The sequence below is a fragment of the Hyperolius riggenbachi genome, chromosome 5 (genome assembly GCF_040937935.1).
Source record: "Hyperolius riggenbachi isolate aHypRig1 chromosome 5, aHypRig1.pri, whole genome shotgun sequence".
Taxonomy (NCBI): Eukaryota; Metazoa; Chordata; class Amphibia; order Anura; family Hyperoliidae; genus Hyperolius; species Hyperolius riggenbachi.
Window position 1 is genome coordinate 416,780,508 of NC_090650.1, and position 17,760 is coordinate 416,798,267.

At 44.8% G+C, this 17,760-nt stretch overlaps 1 protein-coding gene across 1 annotated transcript in view; it reads left to right on the forward strand.

Moving 5' to 3' along the window:
* Nucleotides 1-416: 416 nt before the first annotated feature.
* SQLE (squalene epoxidase) overlaps nt 417-17,760 on the forward strand; it is a 33,058-nt gene continuing 15,714 nt past the window's right edge. The window contains exons 1-6 of the mRNA XM_068238019.1: nt 417-1,247; nt 11,847-12,093; nt 13,093-13,273; nt 15,333-15,429; nt 16,505-16,618; nt 17,491-17,662. Coding sequence (XP_068094120.1) covers nt 990-1,247; nt 11,847-12,093; nt 13,093-13,273; nt 15,333-15,429; nt 16,505-16,618; nt 17,491-17,662 — 1,069 coding nt within the window. The 5' untranslated portion in view covers nt 417-989. The remainder of the gene's footprint in view (nt 1,248-11,846; nt 12,094-13,092; nt 13,274-15,332; nt 15,430-16,504; nt 16,619-17,490; nt 17,663-17,760) is intronic.

The window sequence follows — 17,760 nt, forward strand, 5'->3', positions numbered from 1 at the left end:
AACCTGAAACATAATGAGGGAGTGATGTAGGAATGCTATGGACAGCACAGAGAGGCTGCGTCACACTACATGACGTATGGAAGAAGAGCAGATATTTATGCTTTCTATAATTTATATTTTCATTAGAGAAGCCATGACACAGCTTTTTAGCAACTCGCTGACCCTCCCCTTCTCCTCTGTGCGCTCCCGCCACACGCTCCCGTGACGTCACATCGCACTACAGCCACCAGCGCTGACAGACCGTCGGCAGCGAGCCGCTCGCCCGCTCCCATTGGCTGCCCCGCTCATAGCGTGAGCTCTTCTCACACGAACCGCACCGCGCGATTGGCTGCGCGAGAGCCGGGCGGGCCTCCAGCAGCAGCGCGTGCCCGAACCACGCCCTCAGAGGCGGCTCTGCCACGCCCCAGGGCGCGATTACGAGGAGGGGTTGCTAGGCGACGCTGGCCGCAGGATGCTGAGGCTGCGCTGTAGCCACGCCCCTGGGATGTATCCCGAATTGGCAGGGCTTGTAACATGTCGCCGGTCATCTCCATCCCTGGGAGGTGTGTGTGTGCGAGAAGGGGAGAGCCCAGCACAGCTGGTGATGCAGCCTGACAGGCTGAGCACACACCCCCTGCATGATAGGCAGACAGTCTCCCTCCTTTAAGCCCAGCTTGGCCAGGTGTGAGTTCTTCTCACAGAGCACCTGCCTGCCTGTTACCATACCAAGCCCTCATTTTTAATTTTTTATCTTTTAATTATTATTGTCATATATTTTTTTTGTATTACGTTTGCTCTACCTCTGGGCACTATATTGATTTATTTTATAATTTTTACGCCTTTCTTTTAATTATTATTGTTATTTATTTATTTTTTGTTTAAGAATCAATTTTACTGTTTTATGCTACTGCCATTGGATTACTTATTTACTTTTGGGAGCTCGCTGGACTTTTGAAGCGGTTATTTTATTTAGTCTTGGTGGCCTTTTTGAGGATCTCGGTGCCTGCAAGATGTGGACCTTCCTGGGGGTGGCTACGTTCACCTACGTCTACAAGAAGTGCGATGAGCTGCTGATGACCGCCCCTCGGCTGGAGGTGGTAGTGGCCGTCATCCTGTGCTGCACCATTGGACTGGCGCTGACTCTGTTTCGCTACCGGGGTCGACTGGGGTCCCAGAAACAGGGAGGACGTGGGGTTTTCTCTGGGCTCTTGAATTTGAATGGGCCACAAAAGCCGCAGGCGAAATCCAAGAGAAATGGGTTCAAGAAGGTAAGGGTGGGTTGGGCAGGGCTGTTCTATGGGTGAATGTAGAGTATATGTGTGTTAAATTGATTCAGCTAAACAAATGGATAAAGGGATGTATATGTCTGTCAGTGTATCTGGGGGTCACTTGACTGTCTATGTCTCTCAGTGTATCTGGGGGTCACTTGACTGTCTATGTCTCTCAGTGTATCTGGGGTTCACCTGACTGTCTATGTCTCTCAGTGTATCTGGGGTTCACCTGACTGTCTATGTCTGTCAGTGTATCTGGGGGGCACCTGACTGTCTGTCTGTCTGTCTGTCAGTGTATCTGGGAGTCACCTGACTGTCTGTCTGTCTGTCAGTGTATCTGGGAGTCACCTGACTGTCTGTCTGTCTGTGTATCTGGGGGTCACCTGGCTGTCTATGTCTGTCAGTGTATCTGGAGGTCACCTGACTGTCTATGTCTGTCAGTGTATCTGGGGGTCACCTGGCTGTCTATGTCTGTCAGTGTATCTGGGGGTCACCTGGCTGTGTATGTCTGTCAGTGTATCTGGGGGTCACCTGGCTGTGTATGTCTGTCAGTGTATCTGGGGGTCACCTGGCTGTCTATGTCTGTCAGTGTATCTGGGGGGCACCTGACTGTCTGTGTATCTGGGAGTCACCTGACTGTCTATGTCTGTTAGTGTATCTGGGGGTCACCTGACTGTGTTTTCAACCCAACTTCAGTTTTTTTAGGAACACATTGAATGTAAAATGAGTTATCTAGCTAGCCCATTCTTTCTAAGGATTATAACAGAATGTAATTCCCTTATGTCACTGTATGAAATAAGAAGTACACCCTAGTGTGGGTTATGTCACCTCAAGTACCCCTCGGCATATGTACCAGGCATCTATAGGTGTTGGTAATTCACCACAATCACATATGAATGTCTTCCAAACGTCCCCTTTCGCTTTAATTAGCTAAACATTATTATTCAGGATTTTAAATATCATGTATAATTGTTCTCTCAAAATTGACTATGATTTATTCACTGTGATATGTTGTGACCTAAGCAGCCCCCGCAGTACGGCTACCTCTTGTATTAGACCAGACTTTGTCAACCAGGGTTCCTTGGAATTTTCCCCATCGTGGGGGTCGGGGGAAGTATGATGGTGAGCGCACTATAATAGGGGGTACTGTAAAAAAATTGTGGGGCAGAATAATAATGAGCACATTAATAAAAAGCATTAGAATTTGTGATAAAGGCCACTGTAATGGGGGGTAGTGGCATAAACAGCCACATCAGCTTTTAAAAGACCATGCCAGGAGTTCCTTGAGATCCAGAAAGTATTTGCAGTGTTCCTCCAGGCTAAAAAGGTTGAGAAAGGCCGTATTAGACCCTAGTTTACTGTTTTGGTTATGAAAGATATTTTAGGATCTAAACATGAAAACACAGAAAAAGAGCAAGTTGCCCTTTGATTTGGTCTTAAAGTGGACCTGAACTTTTACACAGCACAGAAGGAAAACAGAGAAATGCACCCTGTATGTATTTAGAGAGTTTAGCCTGTCTAATTCCCCCTCATCTGTGACTAAGCACAAGTTGTAATTTGATCCCTAAGCAGTGTCAGCTGGCTGCGTTGTCAGAGCAGCTAATCTGTAAACACAGGCTGGTTAACCCTATGCCTGCTTCCATGAAAGCAGTAAGTAGACGCACTGCAGATTTATTGCAGGGTTTTTATCAGCTTTAAGAAAGAAATGCTATTCTTTAAAGGTTATTATGCTGTTGCTTATCTTTTAGGGCTCTTTCACACTAAGACGTTGCGTTTGATGCAACGTTAAGGTCGCATAACGTGCCCCTAACGCAACGCATGTTAGTATTGAAGTTGGATGTTATATAGAGCCGCGTTATGCGTCTCTTGATGCGTCCCTGATGCGTACATTTTGACGCATACTATCGAACGGAAACAGCGCATGCGGCAAATTAAAAAAACAACAACACAGTACTGAGCAAACATCCGAACGCAGCCAAATAGGAGTATAACGCACAGCATGCTGCACTTTCATTGAACGTCCAGCGTTATACTCCAACGCAACGTGGGCACTGTGATCAGCCCATTGATTTTTCATTACTGTGAGTTGGGCTGCGTTACAGGCTGCTGGAACGTGCGCCTGTAACGTCCCACTCTGAAAGCAGCCTTAGAGCAGAGAGGAAGTTCTGAGTTCAGGTCCGCTTTGATTCTAACTTAAAGGGTAACTCCCATTATCATATGTGTGTCTGTTTTTTTTTGGTATTCTGAGCTACAGCCGTATGTAAATTAACTGTCTAAATAGTTTTCCCTACATAAATTATTTATTATTTTTTTAGCTTGTATGAGATCTTGATGTTTTGACTAGAAGAATGAAGAATGTTCAGAGTTGGTTCCTGTGTGGTATCTGTAGAAGCCATTTAAAGGAAACCTGTAATGATAATAAAAAAAAAAAAAAAAAAGTCTCACTTACCTGGGTCTTCTGCCAGCCACCTGCAGCCGCCCTGGGGTGCGCCGATACTCAATGATCCCCCGGTCTCCCGCCGCGGCTCGGTTTCTCTTTCACCAACTTGCAAGTCAGTGGCCACTGCACCTGCATGGTCCTGGCTGCGCACGTCCTCGTTCACGCTCCTGTTGCCGGGAGTATCCTGTGAGATCTTTTCTCGTACTGCGCCTGCGCAGGATGCTCTCAATCATGAGAGCACAAAGGAGGACGCGCACAGCCAAGGCGGCGCAGTGGCCGTCGATTGAGCAAAGCAAAACTGAGCCACGACAGGGGACCGGAGGTACGTTGCGTACAGGCACCGGCAAAGGGCGGCTGCAGGGGGTGGCAGAAGCCCCAGGTAAGTGAAACTCTCTCTTTTTTTTAATGATAGGTTTTCTTTAAATCGGCGGGCTGATTTATTACTAAAGGAAAATAAAGCAGAGGTGACTCAGTTGCCCAGAGTAATCTGTCAGAATCTTTGTTTCATTTAACAGCCTGTTTTGCTGCTTTAGGAATTGCTCTCATTCTTGCTGCTCCACCTGTCAAGATATAAAAATCCGGAGCGTCTACGTGGACAGCTGAGCGTACATACTTGTGGAATGACACTCATGACTTCCGACCAATCAAATTATTTCAGTAGGCCCAGTGGACACCACAGCAGAGTTGGTCATTATTGAGATGCTAGAAAATCTGGCTTGCATGCAAATATAATGCAAATTGTGAATTGGGACTATCAAGGGCACTTCCTGTCAGTTTTGTTTGGCATCAATCCAAGCTGCATGACATTTACATAAAAGCCAGAATTATTATTACTCATTAACCATCTCTAGTCCACAGCAGAGACACTTCTTTTCTGTGAGAATTAGTGGAAATTGATCAGGGAATGGATGTGAAAGTCTCTGATTCGCTGGTGATGATCATGTGCCAAAGCAGGAAGATATTTCAGCAAATCAGAACTTTGCAAATGTGTCAGCTGATAAAACAGATCACATGCAGGGAAGATCAATGAGATTCTAATATTTTCAAGTTGATGGCCTTTGCGTTTTTGTGCGTCCCCCCCTCCCGGCGCTCAGCTGCAAAAAAGTGCTTTTCTAAGAGCTTTTCCAGAGCGGTTTTGTAATTCACTCCCTGACGCAAGTCAAGAAGTGAAGTCTTTGACCCGGAAAAGGATAAAAACACTAACGCAATTGCCGCACAAAACGATTTTGTGAAAGTTTTACGATTTTACTTAAATACTATATACCTACAGTATATGCCTTCCATTGAGGCAAAATCACCTCAAAAATGGTACAGGCAGCGCTTTGCTGAGTGGATCGCCAACGAACCGCTCAGCTGTGAACCCTCTCATAGGGAGTCATTGCACAGGCATTTTTAGGGCGAGTTTGAAAATCGCCAGTGCTGGAAAAACGGCAAAACCGCCCTTAGTGTAAACAAGCCCTTAGTGATCCTACAGTCCCCCGCAGCCAGCTGACTAGGCGAGTCGACAGCCAATGCGCATGCACAGCCGTGTGCGTACTTGATCACACTCCCACTGCCAAGAGCGTTCTGCGTATGCGCAGTAGAGATTTCCCAGTACTGCGCATGGGCAGAGGGCTGCAGGGGGCTGGCAGAAGCCCCAAGTAAGTTAAACTGACACATATGAATAGTGCAGGTCTTGTGGCTTGATAGATGCAGTTTCAGAGGATCCCAAGGTGAGAGACATATGGTGGCTAACATATTTATTGACAGCACCAGTTGCCTGGCAGTCCTTTGGATCTCTTTGACTGCAGCAATGCATGCAGCTAATCCAGTCAGACTTCAGTCAGAAACAGCTGATCTGCTGCATGCTTGTTCAGGGTCTATGGCTAAAAGTATTAGAGGCAGTGGCTCAGCAGGAGAGCCAGGCAATGTGCATTGTTTAAAAGGAAATAAATGTGTCAGCCTCCTTATGTATCTCGCCAAGAGTCCCCTTTATGGGGAGCATCTCTGGCTGCCTAACTTTCTATATATCTGGCTACCTAATATTTTACGGGAGCCCATCTGGCTACCTAAACCTGCTAATTGTGGGCATATCTTTGGTTACTTGATACTGATATAATGGCAGACCTGGCTAATTAGTTCTTGTATCTTGGGGCATATGGCTACCATGTGATTATTCACAGATGAGGGGGAATTAGACAGGCTGAACTCTCTAAATACATACAGGGTGGATTTCTCTGTGTTTTCCTTCTGTCCTGCGCAAGAGTTCAGGTCCACTTTAATTTATTCATAGTACAGCTAGCAAAGCACTGAGAACCGCAATAGAAAACTACAACTTCCTTTTCATAAATCTGGGTTGATCACATGAGATTTTCACGTGGAGAGGGAGAATGTGGCAATCTCGTTATATGCAGCCCCCGTGGATCCATGTCTGCCGACAGTCCTTAGAATCCCCCCAGAAGTCGCGTCTGTAGGATTATGTAGGATTATGTCTCACTGCGCAGGTGATGTAATGAGTATCGTGGACTCGGCAATCATCACAGCTGCTGTATGTGGGGAAAATTCTCAGCATGTGACTTACTCAAAACTGTCATGTGACACGAGTCACACAGCTGCTTAGCAACAATAAAAGATGATGTCATATTTGAGGAGGCAAAATATATTTTTACACAAGTGACATCAAAATCAAAGAGTAAAAGGCTGATATTACATCACTGTAAAAGTGCATACACACGCCATACTTCCGCAAACCACAAGTCCGCCAGACCCTCCCGCTGGGCAGACGTTCTGCCGACAGTAGCACGTGTGTACGCGCTGTCGACAGACTGATAAGGCTGTTTCTGAACGATCCGCTCAGCGGCAGAACGTCCGCCAAGCGGGAGGGTCTGGCGGACCCGTCGTTTGCGGAAGTATGGCGTGTGTATGCGCCCTAAGGGTTAGTTACACTTCACTGAAGCTAATTGAGAACATTACCAGTTGCAGGGAAAAAAAAACAACAGATTGTCTAATAATTAAAGGGAGCCTGAGACGGGCCACAGCATAAAAACATACTGTACATACCCGGGGCTTCCTCCATCCCCCTCCGGCCGATCGCTCCCACGCCATCCTCTTCTGGTTCCCCGTTCGCCTACAATGGGCCCCGAAAGGTCATCCGGGGCCAACTGTGCATGCGCGGGCCAGACAGGTGCCCGCTCCTGCTGTGTTCACGTCGCCAGGGGCGCTCTGCGCCTGCACAGTACTACTACAGAACGCTCCCAGCAGGAGGAGTGAGACGGGGAGCATGCCTGGCCGGACTGCACCTGCGCCGACTGGTGGATTTTACAGGCCAATTTTGGGCGAGCGGGGAGCCAGAAGAGGACGGCGTGGGAGCGATCAGGCTGGAGGGGGCTAGAGGAAGCCCCAGGTATGTATGTTTTTATGCTGTGGCCCCGTTTTAGGTACACTTTAAAGAGAACCCGAGGTGGGTTTGAAGAATGTTATCTGCATACAGAGGCTGGATCTGCCTATACAGCCCAGCCTCTGTTGCTATCCCAAACCCCCCTAAGGTCCCCCTGCACTCTGCAATCCCTCATAAATCACAGCCACGCTGCTGACAACCAGCTTGTCAGAGCTGGCTGTGTTTATCTCTATAGTGTCAGTCTGCTGCTCTCCCCGCATCCTGCAGAACTCCAGTCCCCGCCTGCATCCCTTCCCTCCCTGCTGATTGGAGGGAAGGGATGGGGGCAGGGACTGGAGCTATGCAGGAGGCAGGGGAGCAGCTGAGACTGACACTACAGATGTAAACACAGCCTCACAGCATGGCTGTGATTTATGAGGGATTGCAGAGTGCAGGGGGACCTTAGTGGGGTTTGGGATAGCAACAGAGGCTGGGCTGTATAGGCAGATCCAGCCTCTGTATGCAGATAACATTCTTTAAACACACCTCGGGTTCTCTTTAAAGCAGATCCCAGCTAGGGAAAAAAATCCTTTGTATTTATAATGTTGTGGTGCAATATAGTGAAAGTACAACAGAACTACCTAGCTAAATCTCACCCACTTTTGAAAATTTCTGATAAGTGGGTTCCTGTATGAAAAACTGAAAATGGTAATGCAACCTAAAAATGCAACCACAACCTAAAAACCGCAAATGCACGTGCGATTCTCAGAGAGGTGCTCCCACGGACACTTGCGCTCTTGGAAGCAAGAGAGCCGTGATGGTATAGAGATAAGGGGGAGAGACTAATTACTTTAGCAGGTGGTAGGAGAGGGGGAAATGCAAAAACAAAAAATTGGGCGGAAAAATCAACTATACAACCACTTAAAGACAACTAAACGGATATAATTGTCCAGTGTAATTGTGGAGAGTGTTGCTAAATGAGGCACATGTGGTATCATTTTAATCGTGACGAACTGAAGAATATCTTTTGGTGTGTCTTACAGATTGGATCCGTGTCACATAAAAAAAATAGGTAGGGACAAACATAAAAAAGTAATTTTCAAAATGATGATCAAACTTGGGAAAGTTTTAGCAAAACAACAAGAGACGTGGTAACATTTTATCCATGATAAGTTGTAGAATAGAGCTTAGAGAGTTTTAGGGTTGAGGCTCGTGTCTTGTGTATTCTTTTTAGTCACAAACTGAATCAAAAGCAATTACATTTTTGCATATTTTGTATAAAAAAAAAACTTGTAAAATGAAAACAAGGTGACAGAATAAAAAAGAAAAATCATATATTGTTACCTTAGGAACTTGGCTTTTTAAATATGTATGTCATAAGGGTATATTACTATTATCTTTGCAAATAAGTTCTTATAATCATCAATAGTGTACAATGAGAAAGCAAAAACAAAAAACAAAAACCTCTTATTATTAACACAATATTGTCACCATACATTGTGCTAGGAACATAATCTAAATATTGTAATAACCATGATGGATAAGCAAATAAAATTTGTGTCTTTAACTTATAGTTATCACTAATTATTGTAAAGCTATAATGGATGTAAATGGAGAAAAAGTTTTTTTAGTTTTTTTATTTTTTTCCCTTATTTTCAGTTTAAAATGCATAGAATAATAAGGTAATATAAGGTAATTACTAAACAAAATTATCACACAATAAAAGATCAAAGATCATATATAGATCATTTAGGTGTGATAAGTAGTAAATAAAGTTATTGGCATAGCAAAGACTTGTAAAAATGCATATAAAAAATATGTTTTGAAATACATCTTAGTGTTTAAATGGTGCTTTATTGGCAAGTAGAGAAGTCACAGGCAACAAAAGTGATAAAACAATCTTAAAAGATGGATACAAATCGGTCTCAGGGCCCTTTTCTACTAGCGCGTTTGCGCTGGCCGAATCGTAAAGTCGCAAACCGCTAGCGATTTTACAATCGCTACGGTTTGCTTTTTAACATAGGAATCACGGTAGGTCATTTCCACTACCGCGATTCGTTTTTGACGGGAACGCAAACGCTCAGCGGAGCGATATTTGCCGCGATTTTGCTATGCAGTGCATAGCATAGCAAAATCGCGGCCGCAAACGTCGGGGGATCGCCGGGTAATTGTGATTCAGCAATCGCTAGCGTTCAGCGTGAACGCTAGCGACTGCTAATGGAAAAGGGCCCTCAGGGCTGGAACCCATTAGAGCGATTTTTTGAGCGCTTTGAATTAGCTAGCGCTTTCCCTAAACGCTCTGCCAATGTAAATAAATGTAACAAATTCCACAGTAGCGATTGCGATTAGTAAAATCGCAATTGCAGGACATGCAGCATTTTGAAAGCGTTTGCGCTTCAATGTAATGTACTGAAGCGCTGGCAAATCGCTTATGAATCGCTACACATAGCGATTTGAGTGCGATTGCAAACTGTAAATAAAATTATGATACATTGAAAGGACCAATCAGAATTAAAATCGCAAATCGCTACACAATCGCTGGCAAAAAGCTTACACTTTTTAACATCAATCCCAAAAGCGCCAGAAAACGCTCATGAAATCACTTACAAATCGCTTATTAAAAATGCTAGCGATTGTACTAGCGATTTGTAGTGGGTTCCAGGCCTCAAATAGAGACAAGTAATACAGTGGGTTGCAAAAGTATTCGGCCCCCTTGAAGTTTTCCACATTTTGTCACATTACTGCCACAAACATGCATCAATTATATTGGAATTCCACGTGAAAGACCAATACAAAGTGGTGTACAGGTGAGAAGTGGAACGAAAATCCTACATGATTCCAAACATTTTTTACAAATCAATAACTGCAAAGTGAGGTGTGCGTAATTATTCAGCCCCCTGAGTCAATACTTTGTAGAACCACCTTTTGCTGCAATTACAGCTGCCAGTCTTTTAGGGTTTGTCTCTACCAGCTTTGCACATCTAGAGACTGAAATCCTTGCCCATTCTTCTTTGCAAAACAGCTCCAGCTCAGTCAGATTAGATGGACAGCGTTTGTGAACAGTGGTTTTCAGATCTTGCCACAGATTCTCGATTGGATTTAGATCTGGACTTTGACTGGGCCATTCTAACACATAGATATGTTTTGTTTTAAACCATTCCATTGTTGCCCTGGCCTTATGTTTAGGGTCATTGTCCTGCTGGAAGGTGAACCTCCGCCCCAGTCTCAAGTCTTTTGCAGTCTCCAAGAGGTTTTCTTCCAAGTTTGCCCTGTATTTGGCTCCATCCATCTTCCCATCAACTCTGACCAGCTTCCCTGTCCCTGCTGAAGAGAAGCACCCCCCGAGCATGATGCTGCCACCACCATATTTGACAGTGGGGATGGTGTGTTCAGAGTGATATGCAGTGTTAGTTTTCTGCCACACATAGCGTTTTGCATTTTGACCAGAGCACCTTCTTCCACATGGTTGCTGTGTCCCCCACATGGCTTGTGGCAAACTGCAAACGGGACTTCTTATGCTTTCTGTTAACAATGCCTTTCTTCTTGCCACTCTTCCATAAAGGTCAACTTTGTACAGTGCATGACTAATAATTGTCCTATGGACAGATGGACAGATTCCCCCACCTGAGCTGTAGATCTCTGCAGCTCGTCCAGAGTCACCAAGGGCCTCTTGACTGCATTTCTGATCAGCGCTCACCTTGTTTGGCCTGTGAGTTTAGGTGGACGGCCTTGTCTTGGTAGGTTTACAGTTGTGCCATAATCCTTCCATTTCTGAATAATCGCTTGAACAGTGCTCCGTAGAATGTTCAAGGCTTTGGAAATATTTTTGTAGCCTAAGCCTGCTTTAAATTTCTCAATAACTTGATCCCTGACCTGTCTTGTGTGCTCTTTAGACTTCACGGTGTTGTTGCTTCCAATATTCTCTTAGAAAACCTCTGAGGCCCTCACAGAGCAACTGTATTTGTACTGACATTAGATTACACACAGGTGCACTCTATTTAGTCATTAGCACTCATCAGGCAATGTCTATGGGCAACCGACTGCACTCAGATCAAAGGGGGCCAAATAATTATGCACACGCCACTTTGCAGTTATTTATTTGTAAAAAAATGTTTGGAATCATGTATGATTTTCGTTCCACTTCTCATGTGTACACCACTTTGTGTTGGTCTTTCATGTGGAATTCCAATAAAATTGATTCATGTTTGTGGCATATGACAAAATGTGGAAAACTTCAAGGGGGCCGAATACTTTTGCAACCCACTGTATGTCAAGACTGAAGTGAGAGGGATATGGAGGCTGCCATATTTATTTCCTTTTAAGCAATACCAGTTACCTGGCAGACCTGCTGGTCTGTCTGCAGTAGTGTCTGAATCACACCAGAAACAAGCATGCAGTTAATCTTGTCAGGTCTAACAATGTCAGAAACACCTGATCTGCTGCATGCTTGTTCAGGGTCTATGGCTGAAAGTATTTGAGTAGTATGGTTGAGGTGAGCCAGTGTGAAAGTCCATAGGGAGCAGTTCTCCAATCACAGTAAGGTCTACAACTTTAAGCATTCTAATTGGTCGTATAGTATGAGCGTATTGTTGCTACAACCTATCTTGAACATAGCAGTTGGTGTGGGCGCTACGTAGCAATTGGTGTCCACCCAATCACGTTAGCAGGATTTCCTTATGGACTTTCTCACTGGCTCAACTCAACCATACTAACGCTGCTCTATGTAACTATAGTAATCAGTGATCTGAATCATCATATATATGACTGTATAATTACATGAGTGTGTCTTCCCTCCACACAGAGCACTACTGATAACCATCTGTGTGAATCCGCACTCAGTAACGGTGCTGTGGCCTCCGACACCAGCGATGACCCGGAAGTGATCATTGTGGGCTCCGGGGTTCTGGGCTCAGCGCTGGCCGCCGTGCTGTCCAGGGATGGCAGGAGGGTGGCCATCATTGAGAGAGATCTGAAGGAACCAGACCGTATAGTAGGAGAGCTCCTGCAGCCAGGAGGGTACCAAGCCCTGAAAGATCTCGGCCTCGGAGGTGATTGATGACATGAAACCTGAGATCATTGGATGGTGTCCAAGGAGTCTGATGAGCAGTATAAAGCCTGGTACACACCTTCAATTCTGATCAGCCAATTTTACCGCCTCCATGTAGTACATATTCAACATATTTTGAATATTATAAACAAAATTGTGTAGCTAAACTCACATACTACATAGAGGTGGCAAAATTGGTCAGTGATTGGCCAACCAAAGTTGAAGATGTGTACCAGACTTTACCGGTAGTTGTATAGTTTCGATACATTCAAGACCACATGAAGAGACTACCAGAGACCAGAAAGGCCATTACCAGCCAACAATTTACTGATGGCCAAAGCCCAGTTCCATAGTTTTGGAAGGTGTGATATGTGGTTACGACCTCTTTATGACCTCGTTTGGAATTTTATTGCTGTCCTGCACCTCCAGCAATGAGGATTTACATCACTTCCTGTCTAAATAGGAAGTGAAAAATTCAAATCAATCAAATAAAACTTATATTTATAGATGGATGGCAGCTGCTTTGTTCCTCTTACAACATCTCCTCCAGTAAATGTAACAAAATTGTCTAATTATGCATCACAGGGGGTAACTCAGCCCCATTAACAATGCATAATGTTGTGTGGTAAGGGAGTAGGTGCTCAGGCTTGGCATATGCCCCTCTTCATGAAAGTCACATGTTGGGTCATCATGGGGTATCCTTAAAGATTACATCCAGTCAAAAAAATGTTGAATGGCAATACATGTATGTAATCTATGTACTGTATACAGTTAGATGAACATACAAAGTTTACATCTGGTATATTTTAGTGTCTAGAATAGTCTCACATTTATATCTGTAGTAGCACCTCCATCTTTCTCCTCATGCTGATGCCATGCAAGTACACCCTCAGTATTGTGTCCTCCCCTACAGCGGTTTGTCCCCCCCTCTCCCTTCCCCCCTCCTCTATCTTTGAGGGCTATGCAGGAGGTGGCTAATACTAGCACGGTCTCTTTGCAGATGCAGTGGAAGGCACGGACGCCCATGTTGTGAAGGGATACATAGTTCACGACATCGAAAGCAAAGCCGAAGTGGAGATTCCGTACCCACTGAATGGGAACAACCAGACGCAGACGGGGAGGGCCTTCCACCACGGCCGCTTCATCATGGGACTCCGGAAGATGGCCATGGCCGAGGCTAAGTAAGCTTGCTCCTCCTCTGCAGCGAGTATCGCCCTCTGATTGGAGGATTGTGCTCAGACACGGGGCAGCTACAGATTGCATGTGTCAGCATCAGCACCAGATGCCAGTGAGGTCAACCAGATGCTGATGATCAAGTCTATGTTGTTTTTAGGCAGTGCATGGAATGGGATCCAATAACTGATGATTCAGCTTGATCCATGCCCAACATGCATACATTTGCATATCATTAACATACAGTTTTGCATAAACTGAATATCATTAGCATTAGAGATTGAGCTTTTCTTATCGTAACACAGGCAGACTTTTCCACCTCTGTTATAACATTTTCATAAATCTAGAGGGGTCCTCCTCAAGCAAAGAAATAACCAGGCCAGTAACTTTGGATAGTACCCCCAGTGTTAAGTAGCTCCTCCCCCTTAGAGAACTGAGCATTATATAGAGCACCACCCCTTCAGTAGCCTTTGTTCATCCCAGCACAACAATTCCCCCTTCCCCCAATATAGCAGAGCAGCTGCAGCAGAGCGTGAAACTTTACCGGCTTCCAGCGGCACGACAGGTCCCCACTCCTCTCTTCAGTGTAACTCCATGATATACAGTCCTGTTCTGGCGATGTGGCTGCACAGAGCACGAATAGAGAGGAGTGAGGAGGACCTGTTCCTTCCATAGAAGCAGGTAAAGTATTACACTCCACTTCCGCTGCTCCGCAAGTCAGCACAGGTCTCTAAGCTCCCGGGCCCCCCACAATGAGGTCACCGAGGCTATTGTTATGTCCCTATACACAAGTCTTTTCATACTTTAATGTCAATAAAAATGACTGCTTCATTGCAGCCGTCTCAGGCACTTTAGTGGTCCATTGGCAGACTGCTTCCCAGAGCTGATGCCACTAGCCCAACAGGCATACACAAGGGACCCCAAGCTTTCTCATGGACCCAGGGGCATAACTAGTAACCCTTGGGCCCCCTGCAAAACTTTGGATGGGGCCCTCCGCTTTGGAGCATTTTTTTCTCCAGCATCACTACAGTACACAGCGCTTGGAGAGGGGAAGAGAGGCTGGGGGCTAGGCGCTTGTACACAAGACCCTACTGAACACTGAATAGGCAGTCTACAAATTTTTTTTCTACAAAACTTTGTATGATTTGTTATCCATGGCTGAGCAGATGCAGTCATTAGAACAATTGTGCAGAGAGCACAAATTAGTTTTTCTCTCCGTGCCCTTAGTTGTCAGTCTCTCAGGAAGGGGAAAATAAACTTTTCCCCTCACAGGGCCCCCTGGGGCTTCTGGGCCCCCTGCAACTGTATACCTTGCAGGGTCTATAGTTACGCCCCTGCATGGAGTCATATTTTATTCTTATAATTTTTATTATAAATAAACTTCTTTAATCATAACATGTTTCATTTTATTGTGATTAGAGGTGTCTGAATTTCCAGAACCCTAACCCTGGATTTTTTTAATAATACGCTCTCATTACATCACACAATGTTTTGCAGCACACCACATCCTCGGATTCTCTTTACTGAAGCATTTAGGCACCGGGAGTGCTGCTTGTTGGTAATGCTTTAACCCTTTAGCAGCCAATTTATTTAGAGGTGTGCGAATGCTCCAGACCAATTTAGCTTAGCACATTTTTTTTTATTTCTTACTTGCTACATTTCCTTGCTTCTAGTTAGTACTGCTGTAATGTGTATTTATGGCCACTTGGCACTAGGGGGCAGTGTGAGACAATAACAGAGGACTTCTGCTTTCAGTTTCTGTATTTTCTGCTAGCAGAGAGACATCAAAGCATTCCAAGAATTTACAGCACAAGGAGTTCTGTTGACTGAGATCAAAAGCTCAAACAAGATAACTCTATTGGAGTTGCTAATATTTTATTAAAGAGGATCTGAAGATGTGGTGAGCTGCGGTAGATGTTTGTCGTGTTGTGGCCGATAGAACTACTGGTCTGCCTCTTTCTGCACCACCTTTCATAAGATTTGCTTAATTTTTACCTGGAAAAAAAATCATGTGGATGTGAAATTTACATGACAACTAACTGCTGATTCCTGTCACTCCTCTTTCAGCACTAGGTACATAGAGGGGACCGTTCTGCAGTTACTTGAAGACAATAACACCGTCCTTGGGGTCCAGTACAGGGAAAAGGAGACCGGAGATGTGAAGGTAGGCAGAACCGGGTCACGTGATCACAAATATACATTTAAAATTGTAGTAAACGCTGTTTTTGTTTTCGGTCACATGAGGCAGAGTAATCTTTGGTCTTTACCGAATAGTACAAAGAATACTCAGAGATCTGCTATAGAGTTCAGCAATGAAACCACCAGACATCTTTACAGCTATTCATAAATGTAACCTGGTATCCTACACAGCACCAGACATAGGACCAGGGCTGAATTTACCATAAGGCATTGTAGGCACATGCTTACAGGCTCCTGATGATGGAAGGGAGGCTTACTCCCATCCCCAAGTGCCTACCTCCCTTCTTCCCTATGCAAAGCCCTGATGAGAGGGTAAATGAGAGGTTACTCACCCTGCTCTCTGCATTCCACTGACCAGATCTCCCTTCAGTCAGGTGCACCTCTAGCTACTTAATATTGAGGGTACTTCAGGCTACCTAGCACTAAGGGACACCTGTATGTACTTATGACGAAGAAGAGTAGTCAGGGAGAAGTGGCAGCTGGGACAGCCAGCACATTTGCGGTGCAGTTCGGAGGGGTTTGTAGGGTCATGGAGGGTGAAATCTAAGGTGCCAGAACATCTGTGCCTATAGGCTCTTGTGAGGTAAATCCGGGCCTGCATAGGATATTTATTAAACATCAGGGCTGTTTCTACTACATTTTCTACTTCAGCAATCGCGCCACAAATCTGCTGCAATGTGATTGTGGTTTGTCTGTAGAAAAAAAAAAAAAAAACAGGCGGAAATATTATAAATTTCCAAATTCCAGAAAAATCAAATAGGCCAATCCTACAAAAAATGCAGCAGACACGATGATTGCGATCGAGGAGAACCAGCGCACTGATGGAAACATCCCGGCGCGGTTTCCACTGGTTCAGTGTGTGCCTAGCGTTTTTCAATCCGACCAAGATCGCAAAGTGGAAAATATTCATAAATGACAAACGCCATGATACTCAGATATGCTCTGCAGCTGTGTGCTGTACAGTGCCAGGGAATGATTTGTGCCTGCATTGTGTCATTAATAACAGCAGATTGTTGACCTGAAACGTGTTTGCATTGCAGGAACTTCACGCTCCACTCACCGTCGTTGCTGATGGGCTTTTCTCCAAATTCAGGAAAGATCTGATCTCCAGCCAAGTCAAAGTGTCCTCTCACTTTGTGGGCTGTATCTTAAAGGTGAGCACCCGGCCCCTCTGTGGCAGCCATCCTTCTTCTTGTATAATAAGGCAAGGAAAGATAAAAAGTCCAGGAAGTAAACAATGTGCATCAAAAGAGTATCTATACTCACAAGTCTGGGTGACCTCCAAGGCACCCACTGTAAAGCCAGGTGGGGAGATCAGACCGACCCCACTTGGGCTTGTGAAGTCACTCTCTGCAGTATAACAAAAAGGGTTGGTAATACCTTTCCAGCAGTGGACATTTGATGATATGAAGAAAATAACAGAGGTGCCCACAAATATATGAAAACCAAGAGAGTTTTTTGTGTATGAAAAGAGGAAGCTGTACACTAACCTTCTATTTGATGGCTCAGACAGTCAATATCAACAAAAGACTTTTTATTAGTTACTTTATAAACTCCAGGATACGATGCGTTTCGCAGGATGCAGCATGCTTCATCAGGAGAAATGTGAACCAGGGTTCTAGTGTGCTAGACACCTCTGTCTTTTTATAGAGGTGTTTAGCACACTAGAATCCTGGTTCAGAAACTCAGTTTTTTCCTGATGAAGCAGGCTGTGTCCTGTAAAATGCATTGCATCCTGGAGTTTTTATAAAGTGACTAATAAAAAGTCTTGTGTTGGTATTGACTGTCTGAGTCATCAAATAGGAGATAAGTGTACCACTATCTCTTTTCAAACACAAAACAACTCTCTTTCATATGGTTTTCATATTTTGTTGATGGCTGCTTCTGTCATTTCCTTCAAATCTTCTTCATGTATTAGAAAATGTTTCGAGCTCAGAAGGGGGTAAAATAGGTTTGGGTAGAAAGAAATACACTCATTAAAAGCTGCCAGGATGATGTTAATCCATTCTCTGTGTTTTGTGTCCAGAATTCGCCCCAGTTTAAGGAAAATCACGCAGAGCTGGTCCTGGCCAATCCCAGCCCAGTACTGATCTACCAGATATCGTCCTTCGAGACGCGGGTCCTCGTGGACATCCGGGGAGACATGCCCAAGAATCTGAAGGAGTATATGCTGGAGAACATCGTGCCACAGATGCCAGGTGAGGGCACTACCCGCTTCAGCTGGATGCAGAGATTATGGCTACATGCACAGTGGTATGGCATAATGGCCGCATTGTGACGTGGCTTGCCGCACTGC